We start from the raw sequence: 15315 nt of genomic DNA on the forward strand, positions 1-15315 counted from the left end.
TTGACTTGAATAACAGAACACATTACTGTAGTTGCCTGTACGATGTGGTTTACTGTCACAGTGTTCAGTGTAACATACCTTGCATTTTTAAAGTGTGAATAATGTTTACACATTAATCTTCATTCACTTCTTATGTTGGAACTAGCTCACAAGGTTTCTCTGTATTTTTTCTTTAGACCCCTGATGAAGGGTCGATGAATGACCCGAAATGCATTGGGTATGCTAAAATTGCTTTCAGATTAAATTGATAGTTATGAATCCATGACTCAATGAACTGAATTGTTACATGGAAAAACATGGATGAATAAACTTCTGGAATAATCTACAAAGTAGTCTTTGAAAATCTTTGATACAGCAGTATAATACAGTGAAGAAACGTTTTGTTTTATGAAAAAGTGCACACGTCCATGGGACTGATTCGTCGGACCCACGTAGGTTCAAGCCTTTAAGGGTATTGCCAGTGTATTGCATGAGGATAGAAAGTATGCCAATATCTTGTTTTTCTGGTTGATCTTTGCATGACATTAAAATTAAAATGAGTATGGGAGAGGATGCTTGAGGACAGGGTATCTGGACATGCAAGAGTTCACGCAGACGGTCATACATGTGGTCATGCAAGTGAACATGCAAGCATTCACCAGCAGGCGATCATGGAAGTGGTCATGAAGCAAAAAACTGCTACTTTATCATTAATATTTGAATCTGGGAATAGTGATCCAGCACCAATAAGCAGATAAATTTGGGGATTCATAGAAGACATGGGCAGTCTAATTACATTTAATCTGTAGTGGACTTAATGTATTAAAACTAATTATAGTAGAATAGTATATCCACATTTCAAGTGGTCCCCATTGTAGAGTGTCTCAGTTTAATTAGTCATGACACCTTAGACCCTAACTTTGTAAGTCTGAACAGAATGTAAATGTGGGTGTAACAATTATAACTTCACTGGTGTCTCACTGAATATTTGCCTTTTTCCAAGTCTTCCAAGTTGAGCAGACCAGCATGCATGACCAGAGAAGAATTTGTGAAGCTGGCCCACACGTTCATTGGCCAAGGCAAGAAACACGAGTACGGGGAGCTGTTTGATAAAATAGACGTGACGCGAGATGGATTCATTAATTGGGACAAATTGAGCTCTTACATGCTTCTCGAACTTTACGAAAAGGACGAACGCGCCAAATCCTCAGCGGTTCCCCAGTGGAAGGACATCCGGCTCCTGATGCCGATCCACAAAGACATTGTTCAGAAAATCGTTTTCTTGAAAGGTTCTAGCCGCTACTTGACTCTGAGCAAAGATGGCTTACTTGGAGTTTGGGGAGAGAATTTAAAGCTGCAAAGAACTCTACGCATCGCAACTGACAGCGTCAAGCCCAAAGACCTCTGGGTAATCGGTTTGGTGTTCTTGGCCAATGTGAACAAGGTACGCATTTTTTTTCATTGGTAATTGATTTTTGTTTGTCCATCCTGAATCGCTACCTGGATGTGTGTGTTTAGGGTGCCGCTTACAAACAGTGATTCTCAGTGGGATCTATTAATGTTTGAACCAAAATCCCATTGCAAAACATTAATATTTTACACACTACGTAAGGGTAGTGGTAACCCATTTGCAAACAAAAAGTCCTTGGGACCACTGCCTCCCTCTGAAAAATGTTTTTGTTAGCATTCACAAAGTGGATGAGGTCTCTTTGGTGCAGGCAAGTTGTCCAGCACAAATAATTCAGACACCCAGAGACTCTGATCCGATAAAACTGAATGCATCAAGCATCTCTGTGCTATCATGCGTACAAAGATGCAACTAGGTGGCCGAAGTAAATAGGTTAAGGGTGGAGATACCATAGCATCAGGATACAGACAGGCTGCTGAGACATTGGTGCAAAGCTGATTTGTGAGAGAGGCGGAGACCTTGAAACCATGTTTCGAGCAAATTGTAAATGAAGAGAGCTGTGCATGAGGGTGGCAAAGACCCTATGTATTTCAAACAGATTACTTAACAACAACTCAGTAAAGGTGAAAATCAATACAATTAATGCAATTTGATGTATTTCACTCATTTTTAGCATTACTCTATGCACATTTTACCTCTTTTGCACACAGAAATTTGAATATATTTCTGAAAATGTTCTCATATTTTTCTTGTGATTTGGACTGCCTCTAGATATGACAAATGATGTGTGTTTGCACTGAAAAGTGCTCTGAATGCTCAGAGACATGTACCCCTGCCCTGAGTGCCCATCTGTACTGTTGTTCGTATCCCTAATACAGTTTTTTTGTCGTAGGCAAACACATCATGCAGGTGCACCATGACATAGGCCTGTCTCACAGATTGCGGTCTTGTTAAACCGGGAGGGGCGCCTAATGCACTATCCTCATAGTGGTGGAAGGCTACTGCCTTCACTAGGAGTTAAGCAGCATGAGTGCAGTGGTGGCGGCATTTCATGTAGTGATCAGTAGGAGTGAACAGATCCTTTTTACTCTGTGTCACTGGAGTGGGGCCTACAGGCTCATTCACCTTTTTAAAAGTTTCAGTGCTGTGTGTCTAACTCCCCCTTGGCCTACATCAGTTAGATCTAGAGTGCTGTGCAGCACAGGTATAGTAATTCTGCAGGAAAGTTACAGTACAGTTAGGGGGCAGTGCTGTGAAGTACAAGCATGATTACTGCAGGTGCCGAGTGTATGTATACCTGTGAAGAATACATTACATGAGAGTTGTAGTTCTGTGCAGTGCGTGCGTAATGGAACATGTGCTCGGTGTATTTGAGCTTGCGAGAAGTACAGTACATGAAGGGTGAAGTGTTGTGCAGAGTGCACATGGTGAGTGTGTGTGCTCGCAATTTGCATGTTTTCAAATAGCACACCATGGCACAATACAGAAAGGATACAGAGTGACTGTGTGTGATGCATGTAGGAGTGCCTGTGGTGGTTCAATACATTCATGTAGAATTCATACATTTCATCACAGGGTCGCACGCTACAATTTCCACAAAGCTGTTGAGCAACACAGAACTTTGGTGTGCATCTCAAATCTTTGTTGAACTAATACACATCTTTTTCCGTCCAGCGTTTAGTTTACATTCGCAGACATAGTTTTGCAAAAAGATAATATGGTTAAGCAATTAGAGTATGAAGCATACAACACAGGAGGTTCACCTTGCTGATGAAGGTCGACCTACTGACAATACCAGTAGGCTTCTTATTTGTGTTTTTAACAACTTATGATCTCAAGTAAAACATGTGCATACCCACAGAAATGTCAATGTTGCTTATGCACTGTCGCAGGTGCATACTCGTTTTATTATCATATGACGTGATATATTTATTATGTATTGATATTTGTTAGGTGCATGATATTTTTTTGTGTGTTTTGATAGAATCTCGTATTGTTTGGTTTTCAACACCATTCACTTCTTGGTATTGTGTCGTCAATGGGGATGCATGGAGAGATTGTAGTATTTTGTTTAGTTTTATGGTCTTTGTAGACACACATCCTGGTTTAATCATGTGGAGACATTTAAAAGCACTTGAGACGTTTGTACATGTTTAATTAGCATTCACATGTGGTGTATGGCAAGTCTCGGCGTGACTACAGGTGCAAGTAAATCAAATTGAGTTTTGTAAGTAACATTTAAACCCTGAGCTCAAAATGTTTGGTCACGTCATGGTTGCTATGTTTTTTCAAATTTTTTGTTTACATTTTGGGTGAGGACTTTTGTTACATTATTTGGTAGGGTATGTATACTTTTAGTATGCATGCTTTACATTGCATGCCATTACAATGCAGTTGTTACAACTGCGCTGTTACAACGCGAAAAATTACATCGCAAGTTGTTTTAACGACTTGCTGTAGGGGGCGTGCTGGACTTACGAATAGTATAATTTACTATTCCTTCTCCAGTTTGTGCAACAGCAGGGAAGGCGTTGGATTGTAAAACCAACCCTTCTGCCCCTACATCGAGTCATTTTAACGACTTGCGATGTAATGGTTCGCGTTGTAACAACATGGCATGCGATGTAAAGGTCTGTTTCCCTTTGTTAGGGCACATGCTTATGTAACTCATGTTATCAAGAAGAGGTCACTAGTTCCGTTTTGTTTAGTTGTCTTTATCTGTTTTTTTCCCATCGTTTTCACATTTTCTTTTCTGTTTCATTCACATAGTATATGTTTGATCATTATCACTGGATCCATTGAATGCAGTGGGGTGGATGCTAAACTACATTAGGGGAGTTTTTACATCGAATAATGATATTGCATATGTTATATGCGCTGGATATTGTTGGTTTATGTTTCAAATATGATTTGTTTCATCGTAGTTACCCCCGAGGAAGGACAGTATGTTGCCCGAAATGCATTGGGTCATATCAATCAAGTCGTGCTATGAGGCACGGTGAATCCCCATATGTTTAGGAGAAAAAAGCTTGTATAGGCATATGTTGAACTTGCTGTTGAAATACTCAACTGAATAATAATGGACAAAAAATGGATTATAAATGAAACTGAAATCTAAATAAACATGGATTATGTTTTCTAAATTGATTTGTTCGCGAATTCTCATTTTCACTGTGCATCCTGGGTCTGGGGACCTGACGAGGCTCCAATTTCTTTTCATTAGAATTTGCTCATGGACAGAGCACATCACAGGGTCGCACACTGCAATTTTCAGAAAAAGCCATTTAGCAACACAGAACTTTGGTGTGCAGCTACCATCTTTGTTGAACCAATACATGGACGTGACAATACTGGACAGTATGTGTACAGTGTATGTACTCTGAGTGCAAGTGTGCCTGCAATGGTGCATTGCATGGATGACCCTTGGTTCCCTTTTTGGACACCCAGGAATGCCGGTTGAAGACATGAAGAGTAGAGGAATCATCCCAGGTAGCTCTGTGTATTGTTGCATTCCTCTGAGCTGGTTGGGACACACTGAGGGAAGGGAGAGAGATGTGTACACTTCAAAAGGGTGTTCTTTGATTCAGTGATGATCACAAGGAAGGGACCTGGACACATCTCAGGAAGAAGATAGGGCTGGTATGGGATTTATAAAGAGATTGACTGGAAACCCAAGGATTAACCTTTTTATGTACACATCACTGTGGTGACCTCTAGGTGTGAACTCTTGTCACTCCAAGGGCCTATGTTGTGGGTGAATCAACTTCATAGTCTTTCCTGCTGTGACAGACAGCCTTTTAAGGGAAAGCTAAGAATGAAGAGTGTGCACTTCTAAAGAAGCAGAACCCAAAAATAAAACTTTAAAGACACAGACCCTAAATCACATTTGGTGTCTGTAAATGCACCATAAGAAGGTGAGATTGAGACCCCAAAATGTGTCATCTACCAAGCAGCCAGTGGGAAGGGGAAGCAAGACTTCTGCCTGTGGCCAGGACAGGGAGCCAAGGCCTGCTAGTCTCCTTGCTGGGTGAGGGGACATCATCCAGGGAAATCAAGATCACCTGCCATGGAACCTGGAGCACCAGTGCATGCCTGTTTGCCAAGACCAGTGTGTCCTGTGAGGCGGAGAAGATCTTTGGAGGATGCAAGGTCCAGTGGGGAGCCCTAGTGAGAGGACTTCCTATGCAAGATGTGAGTGGTTGGCTGTGCACCGATCTGGTCATTACCAGTGTGCAGGAATGATTAGGTGAATCCCATATGCCATGAGCTGGTCACTGTGAAGTGAGCCGTTCGTTTAGTGCCTTGCATGGAGCGCCAAGCCCGAACTGCCTAGCTGCAGTGACCCAGTATGCCAGAGAGGGCCACACTGAAGTAATTGTGCCGACAAATGTGCCAAGAAGTGTGTATGCGTTAGCAGTGATCCTGTATGCCAGGATGGACCACTGTGCTGTCGGTGATTGCACTGGGGGAGTCTGTGCTTTGCCTGCACATTCGGCGACAACCCCGTATGCCAGAAGGGGCTGACGGTACTGAGTTTGGCTAGAAGTTCAGGCCATCACCTGAGAAGGTAGAAGCTGTGTTGTGCTTATGCATCAATATCTGCCCTGACCGACCCCTTGACTTCGGGGGATGCAGAGGAGAACCTTGCAGCATTGCTAGGATGGCCCTGTGCAGGGTAGACAGACTTACTGTGCCTACAAAAGCTGGGAGCATCTCTGATCATGGACGAAGCAGGCAGCGCCACTTTGGAGAGCCTGTGCCTGCGGGTCCTGCATAGTGTACTGCGAGCAGCCTGGCTTTTCTGAACAGGACCAGAGCTTGCAGGGCACCCGCTGAAACTCTGAACGATTCGGTGCTGCAGGAGTGGGTAATATTTGAATCGGGCATGTTAGACCTTGGGGGACTCGCTGCTGAAGGTGCTGCAGGCCCATGAACACTTTTGGCTACTTCCTAATAGTCAAAAGAGGACTCTTAAGTAAGGCCTACTAGTGAGCATTCCCTGGATGCAGTCACCAGTGAATGTGAAATAAACCACATTGCAAGGACAGGGATTTTCCAGACAAACACTAGAGCCCGACTTCAAGGGCGTTGTTTTATTGCTTAAAAATGTTATAATCTCTCTGAATGCATAGAGTTAGAAATAAAATACTTATTTTTTCATACAAAAACAAGAATTTGACAGGACATTGATTTACTGACATTGCTGAATGCACTTTAAGTTGAGAGTCATGTTCACTGACCTGTCTCTACACGTTCCCCAGAGGGAGCCTTTCACTGCTCATCCACAGTTACCACTGTGAGTCAAGTATAGAAGGGGTTTTGGCCCAGTTGCGCAGGATCCACAGTAGGTCGGACCCGGGACATAAGGAATAAAAGGCCTCTGCCACTATGGTAGTCCCAGTAGCCCATGCGTGCCCTGTGGCCATCCGAAAGGGTTTCTAACAGTGTGTTTAAGATTCACCATTTGAGCCACACATACAGGATATTTAGATTTATGGGCTAGATTTATAAAGTGATTTTGGCAAAGGCTCCAACTCTCAAAACTGAAGCATTTCGAAATTTTGGTATGTACAAAATCTAAATTATGATTCAGTAACATGTTACCGAATCACAATTTTGATTTGCAAATATACACCAAATTGCTATTTGGAAGGGCCATATTTATAGCTTCACTTCCCAATAGCAATTTGCAGTTTGGTATATTAATGTTTAGCGACTAAAACCCAGTCTCAAAACATTCATATTTTACATGCTACATGAAGATAGCTGTACCCATTAGCAAACAGACCCCCTTAGTGAATGTTAACAAACATTTTTTTTAACAGTAGGCCGTGGTCCATTTCCTTCTGTCTATGGATCAGTGGTGCAGGTTTAGGCTGAGTGCACATATAATGGACTCAGTGATGAAATGCCATGGGTGTCATTACAGCATACCTGACCCCTCTCCGTCAGTATGTTTCCTTTGCCCTCACTCGTATGAAGGCCGCTTTTGGATACCCAGTTTTTCATAGGGCCTTGTTGAACACAGCACTTTCCAATTCTCGTTTGAGGTTACCAGTCCCAGGATGCTTGTTTCTGGTTCAGGGAAGACCTGGCTTGGCAGTTCGGGCTTGACTGTTCATGAGGCACAGGGTCAAGACTGATTTGCATATAGCTGGGTCTGAACTGAGTTGGCAAAGTGAGCTAAAGAACAATGATGGATTAAACCCAGATCTGTGACTGGAGGTGAGTGTCTGAAATGTTTCAGCCCGTCGTCCATCTTCTCCTTGTGTTTGCTTTGGTTGCCCTAAGTTGGCAAGGTATGCCCAGACGTGGGTCCCTTGCTCACTTTGCCACTGGATTCAAGCTAGCCTGGCTGAAGAGTGGTGTTACCCGGAACCTGGTCCCAGGATGCTTGTTTCTGGTTCAGGGAAGACCTTGTTTTGCAGTTCGGGCTGGACTGTTCCCATGAGGCACAGGGTCAAGACTGATTTGCACATAGCTTGGTCTGAACTGAGATGGTGAAGTGAGCTAAAGAAGGATGATGGATTCAACAGAAATCTGTGACTGGGGGCGAGTGTCTGAAAAGTTTCAGCACTCCTTCCATCATCTCTTTGTGTTTGCTTTGTCTATATTAGTACCCATGATTTAGTGTGGCAAAGTTCTACCACTATAGTAGAGTTTTCCCGCTTTCGGTATTCCTTTGACGAGAAGTTTCACGTCTGTAAATTTCCATCATTGATCATAATGCACTTATCTCTTTCATTTGTATATTCATTTAAAGGGATACTATACTCATTACCTCAATTATAGCCTACTACTTTTTCCGATAGTTGTGTTTAACCATGTTTTTCCCATTCTGAAGCCACTTGGGTGTTATGACTTGCCCCGTAATGGTGAGCACTGTATATCTGTTTCCAATGGAGCAATTTTAATACTCAGGTTAGTGAACTTATTTTCCCAAAAACCTCTTGGTTCTCAGTGCTGTCATGCAAACTGTGCACATGTATTTTAAGAATCATATTAGATAATATTGAGAACACAAATATCGATGTCAAAATAGCGTTGTTAAAAATATTGTTTGTTATTTAAGTTGAAAAAATAATGTAAAATAAAGTAAAGAATACATCTAACTAAAGTAAACATAGTAAATTTTTTTGCTTAAAAATTATAAATAATATATATAATGTAAAATAAAATTAAACATATACATATAATATATATACTTACTAATAATTTTTTATAATTATTTTAATAATTTATAAAAAAAGTATTGAAATATCAGATATATTATAAATACATCTATGAACATTAAACAATAATATAAATACAGATTAAATAAATATATAACTAACTAATATTCATTCTATACTACATTAACAAAAATATAATAACAAATATTAGATAGTAGAGGTAATACATTTACTATTCCAACTCAAAACAGGGCAACACTAAGGAAAATGTTGGATAGCGTAGGGATAAAAATTACTATTCCCACCCCAGTGAGTGCAACAATAGGGAAAGTGTTCGATAGCGTAGGGGTAAAATTTACTATTCCCACCCCAGTGAGTGCAACAGTAGGGAAAGTGTTGGCTAGCATAGGGGTTAAATTAACATACTTATTAATTAAATACTTTTTGTAAAATAAATAACATATTAAAATTAATTAACTAAGAAATTAATAATAAATACCAATAACACTAAATTAATAATGACTTAAATAAAAGTCAATTACTCCACACACTATTCCCCCATAAACACGTAACCCACTGCTCATAAAAAAGAACACAATTAATTTAATTTGCCATTAATCTATTATTATAAATTAATCAACAATGAACAAATTAATTAACAATTAAAACAAATAAAAATATTAATAAATATATTATAATTATTGTAATGATAAATTATTCAATTAATAAAAAGTAACTATAAATTAATAATGAATGAACAATACATTATTAATCAATAACAATACATCAACAAATATTAATTAATGTTTAATTATTAAATCACTTTCTACCCTATATCCCTATAAACCCACAACCCGCTACCCATAAAAATTAACATCATTAATTATATTATTTATTAATTAATACAAATGATTTACATATTATTAATTAACAATAAATTAACAATAACAATAAGTAAATACAATTATAAATTATTTATCATTAATATAATAAATTAATCAATTAGTAAACATTTATGACCAATTAATAATTAATTAAAAATACATTAATAATTAATAATAAATACTAACATAATAATTATTAATTAATTATATTGAAATTACTTCCCACCCTATTTCCCTATAAACCCACAACCCGCTCTAATACTAAAGCGCTAAATTTACTTAAAAAAATGTACACATTTCTAAACATTTAATACATATATTTAGAAATATTTGAAATATTTATTACAAAAATGTTAAACATACATATAAAATACATACTAAAATACATACTTAAGGTCAATATTCCCGTCAACGATATACTTGACATCGATATTCTATCCCAATGATATTGTAAACTCGATATAATTGTAGGTCGATATTAAAATGTTTTGAATGCTCACTTTGTTTTAGAAGACAGCACTGGAGAAACCTATTTGTTTCCTCAGCCTGGCTCAGCAATGGTGGTGACATTCACCAAATGAGGCAAGCCCAGCACTCAGTGGCAGCTGCTCTGGGGAAGCAGTAGTGGGACGGGGAAGGGGTGTTTAAAAAACAAACAAAAAAAATCACTTACCTGCCGCCCTGCCTGCTGGTTGGCTGCCACCTCTCCTCTGTCCTCTCCATCCTCTTCCTGGCTTCTGTACAAGCAGGAAGCATCCAGACTCCCTTAAGCCAATCACAATGCTGCAATGCAGCGTTGTGATTGGTCTGAGCGCCTTGTTCGGCGCTCAGACAGGGAATGGGAGCCTGGGTATGTTCTCCACCCAGGCTGTAATGCATCCTGGGTGGAGAACATGGATAGTGTGCATGACTGTTTGGCCGTCCTAAGACGGCTGACCAAACAGGCATGACTCTTAGAGAGTGCAGGGCACAAGTCGTAAAAAAAGAAGTGGGGGACGCGGTCACCGGAAGTGACGTCACGACAGGAAGTGAAGTCACGAAAGGTGCCGAGCTCCTCGTCCCAGAGAGGCCAAAGAGTGAAGTCCAGCTGTTTGGCAGGGGGGATGGCGTCCCCCCAGTAAAATAAGTGGGGGGACGCCGTCCACCCGCGTGGTACCCCGACTCGAGCCCCGAGAGAGTGCCACCACTTCTCCCCCTTGCACCACCCAGCCCAACCCCGCAAAAGTGCTGTAGCACAGAAAAATAAAATATGAATAACCTCGCATTATTATCATTTTCTTTTTCCTTTTTTGCATTGCTGAACAGTAGTAGGGTGACGCTCCTCCGCCTTAGCGGAAGAGCCACCCCTGCCATCGCCCCCCTACAGCTGCTAAACCTTCTAGAACAACAATGGACTCTTATTGCATCTTCACAGGCGCTGCAAATCACAGTTCTCACCTCTCATCAATGAACAATTACCTAACTTTCCACCACTTATAAAAGGTTTCTTTTGGTATTTACCTTGTAAATCCTCTCTTCAAATTCCTGTTGGTTTTTATTGATGCTATCTTTGATTATTGTGAATAGGCTATAAGGGTGTATGAGTAGCAGCATCAGTGGCCACGAACAGTTAGAAATTCAATGTTTTTCTGATACCACTACTGGTCATTCAAATGTACTACCAACTTGCCTCTTATTGGGCCACGGTATGTGGTCTCAGTTTTGCAATAACTTTGACCAGAAGAACAGTGTATGTTGCCTAGGCCCTATGCTAAGAGAGTAAGCCTAGCTTTTTATTTTCTAGATGTTTTGCAAGTTTTTTCACGACTTCATTGCATGCAGTATTTACCTCTTCACCCCCACAGAGTGCCAGGACACCTCAGTGGCTGCAAAACCAAGCGAGTCGCCACCTTTGTTGTGGCATACCATAAATGGATGCTACTTATTTGTATTTGTATTGCTATGTGCCTACAGCATCTCTGCTGTCTGTTCTTATTTCCCCAAAAAAGACCGGTCCAGCCATCAATAGATGAGCATTATTTAATTCACCACTAGTTGTATCCCTTGATTTCTTCTTTCACTTATTTTGCTGGCTGAGTGTACTGTTAATGGTCTTGAAGAATACCTTCACTCCATGTTTGTGGTTAAATATATGCAGAAACATGATGAACTTCACCAAGTGGGTTGAATTATACCCTTTTATTAAACCTCGATAACCCCTGAACAGTGTCCACCAAGCAATAGTTTTACCTGTTTTTCTCTCTTAATCCTCTGCTATCAAATTCACTCCTAGGATCTCAAGCGACCACCTCCTAACAACACCATCTTCCTTACTGCTTCTTGCCATTTAGCGGAGAGTTTTAGACCACACCACTATCCTCTCTAATAGTAGTGTGAAGGAAGTGTGGAGTAGTGTGGCTCACTGGTTAGAGGCGGCAGACCCAGAAGCAGAGGTCAGACCCGGGACCAGGGTTCAATTCCCGACGCGGCAGGGTGTTGGGCCAATGTCAGCGGGCTCGATAAATCTCGCCTCAGTGCCACTTTAACCATGGGTCCCACGCTGCAACTCTGGGCAATAGCTTGCTTAATCTCCACAAATGGCCCCATCAACGCCGGGGATGCCTGGCTTCACCTTGGGGGTGCCCAGCAGGTCACCATCTCACAGGGAAAGCCAGGACGGGTTCCCCAGCATTATACAGCTCCAGGAAACCTACGGGTAGCAGTGCGATTTACAAGCTCAAATACATTTACATTTACACAATTGAAGGTGTACTTCTGGACATCTAGAAAAGATGTAGATTGCTTAAGTATTGTCTTATTCAGAATTGTAATAGGCGTATAATTCCACCTGTGAATGATGATGCAAAAGTTCATTTACACGTAAAAATGTTTGTTTCTTTAAATATTTTTCCCTGTTCAGCACTATTTACATAATATACTTCTGAGTGTCCACGTAGGTCTATCCTCCATGTCACAGTCCATGTGCTTGCATGGGATCACTGAACCCATAGATTCCTCTTTGTGGATTTCCCCTTTTGTGATGGCCATGAAGAAATCTGGAGCTATATGATGTGGCTAGAATGTAGAGCAACTAATAAGGATACATAGGTGGGTAATTTGCTTTGTGTTCCCCGCATCCTTCAGGACCATTCAGTGCCATGTCTTTATCTACCCCTTTCTCCTGCCGGGGTATTCTGGCATGGCTCTTTGATCCTCATCTTTTTCCTTGTTCCATGTATGGTGGTTGATCTTTAACTGGAATCAAACCGTGAGGAATGGAGGATCAATCACAAAATTTCTCCCTCTCTGTGTGAAGGTGTGGAGGGGAGGGCTGTCATCCCTTAGTAATCCATTTTCTGTCCTTGTCCACCCAATAATTACATAAAAAGAAGCAATATCGTTAAACGTCTTTCTCTTCACTCATTCTCACTCAATCCTTTTGGGAATGAGAGTACTATCCTTAGCTGGGTAGAGTATTATTCTTCCTCTGATGCTTTCCATTTCTTATTCTAGTGGTCGTGGCTTCCTGAAAATTAAATTCAACTCCTCTATCAACTTATTTTCCTGTGAACTTGTGCCATCATAACTTTTGATCTTCTCTCTCTGTATCTGATGTTAGCCAAGACTTCTGCTTAATTTGAGCAGGTGGTTTTGGTCACGACACTTAATTGTAAAAACCTGCACTTATGACAGTTTCACATGGTGGCGCTGTTTTTTATAATTTAGAGCTGTTTGTATAATTTAGAAATGAGTAGAACAGCAATTGTTTATTAATTCAGTATACATTAAAAACATCCAATGCCTGCCGCCCAAGCCATTTTGATAGCTTTGGGGCCTGGAATTGTCTGAATTGTCGCACTTGTAGCAGTGTTCTGGCTAGTAGTTGTGTAGGTACTGCCATTGGCAATTCTGGCAGTGGCAATGGGTGGTGCAAGCCGCGGAGGCCTCCTGACGAGGGCCCTGGCACTTATTGTTTCTACAAATTAAGCACTGGCCAAGACCCTTTGATTTTACTAACATTTTGAGTATAATACATTTTCTTAAACAGGCTTTCATACATGTTTCTTCATCCATCCTCCTTAATCGGGTCTGTTATTGTGTCAATTATATTTTCCTTTAATCCACTAAGGTTGTAGCAATTGACAAGCCCACCTCAGCCATTGGTTAATTTTACTGTGATTGATGGCATTCTGCCCTTGCTGAAGAACAAATTAGTTCTTTTAAGTCCTAGGAACTGGTATGACAGTGTGCTTTTTAAGCCCAGAAATGTTTTTGCTAGCCAAATTTGTTTTAGATTCATGAGGGCCCAGAAGCTTCTCCAACCATAACATTTTACGAAAACCAGGGCAATAGGAAAACAAGCATTGACAAAGCCAAAAGGCTGGCAGGCAACACTCGACCAACCCACACTAATACCAAAACTGGTGTAGATCTGGTGTTAGCCAAACATTTTGTTTTTTACTAAAGTTATTTATATAGGAAATTTGACTTGTATTTGATCTGGCCCTGTAGCCTTGCCTCCTGGTAAATTATTCACTGCCATTTTAATCTCCTGCAATGTTAGCGGTAGGTCTAATTTGTCTCTTTCTTCCCTGTCCAGTTTCTCATGTGGTATCCCTGTCAGATAGTCCCTGCACCCATCCCCTATATCCTCTGGTTTCTGAACATATAATTTCTCATAAAATTCTCTAAATGCCTCCTGAACCTCTTCTGCCTTGTTTACCACTATCCCATCGCTATTTCTGATTTCTTTGATTTCCCCTGCAGCCAGATTTTGTTTAATTCTAATAGCTAAGAGATGTCCTACTCTCTCACTGTACTCATAGCACTTTTCTTTCTTAGAAAGGTAATTCCCCGCCGCCTTTTCCAAAAGGGCTTCTCCCGTCTCTGCTTTCTTGACTTCTATTTCCAGTATAAGGTTCTCTATTTCAATTGTGTTTTGTCTCCGCACTGCACAACTTAATTGTTCTTCTAAACTATTCATCTCTTTTACCCACCTGTCCATCCTTGTTCTCTCCATCTTACTCTTTTTTAAAGTGTAGCTCAGGGTTTCCCCCCTTATTCCGGCCTTAAATGTATCCCAGACGATCTTAACTGGAGCCGATCCCCTATTTATTTCCCAGAACTGTGTGATCCATTTGTTCATCCTACTAATATATTCTTCCTCTTTCAGTAATCTTCTCTCAAAAGTCCAAGTACAGGGTTTAATACTCCCTCTATCTATCCTGGGGATGGTTATTACCAAGATATTATGGTCCGAAATCATTCTCGGCAGTCGCTCTATCTGGGCCCCATTTATTATATCATTAGACACTATGATATAATCTAATCTAGCAATCATTTTGTGGGGTGCTGAATAAAAGGTAGCCCCTGACCCGAATGGATTGCGTTTAGACCATAAATCTGAAAGAGCATTATTCTGCAGCATATTGGTTACAGCATTACATACTTTCTTTTTCCTGCCTACGTATCTCCCCCCTCCTAATCCCCCCAAACCATGCAAACCGTTTATATTGAAATCGCCGCACAAAATTACCGGCTCTATCCAGAGTGCGAGTTCCTGATCTAGCCATTCAAACAATTCCGAATTGTCATCATTTGGGCCGTATACAGATATTATTGTTAAATTCCCAGCAGTAGTTTCCCCTTCAACGATAACCCATCTCCCCTCAGAGTCTTCTTTTTTCCTTCTAAGTTTAATAGCCCCTCTCCTTGCTAATATAGCCACCCCCTTTGTTCTTGTGTCTTGACTTGTGTTAGCCAACAACTCATATCCCAGCTGTTCCAGTTTAAACTTTTCTTTTCCCAGTATGTGCGTCTCCTGTAAACAAATCACATCCAGTTTTAGCAGTCTGAGCAGTGACGCCGTCTTTTGTCTTTTCCCTCCATCATT

The 15315-nt window shown here is 40.7% G+C and overlaps 1 protein-coding gene across 2 annotated transcripts in view; it reads left to right on the plus strand.

Annotated features, from left to right (window-relative positions):
• Positions 1 to 15315, plus strand: part of WDR49 (WD repeat domain 49) — a 339477-nt gene that overhangs the window by 18360 nt on the left and 305802 nt on the right. The window contains exon 2 of one of the 2 annotated variants that reach the window (XM_086944927.1): positions 983 to 1423. The exons of the other annotated variant lie outside the window; for it this stretch is intronic. Coding sequence (XP_086801053.1) covers positions 983 to 1423 — 441 coding nt within the window. The remainder of the gene's footprint in view (positions 1 to 982; positions 1424 to 15315) is intronic. 2 annotated transcript variants of the gene reach the window in all.

This window comes from Lissotriton vulgaris, chromosome 11, assembly GCF_964263255.1.
Source record: "Lissotriton vulgaris chromosome 11, aLisVul1.2, whole genome shotgun sequence".
Classification (NCBI taxonomy): Eukaryota; Metazoa; Chordata; class Amphibia; order Caudata; family Salamandridae; genus Lissotriton; species Lissotriton vulgaris.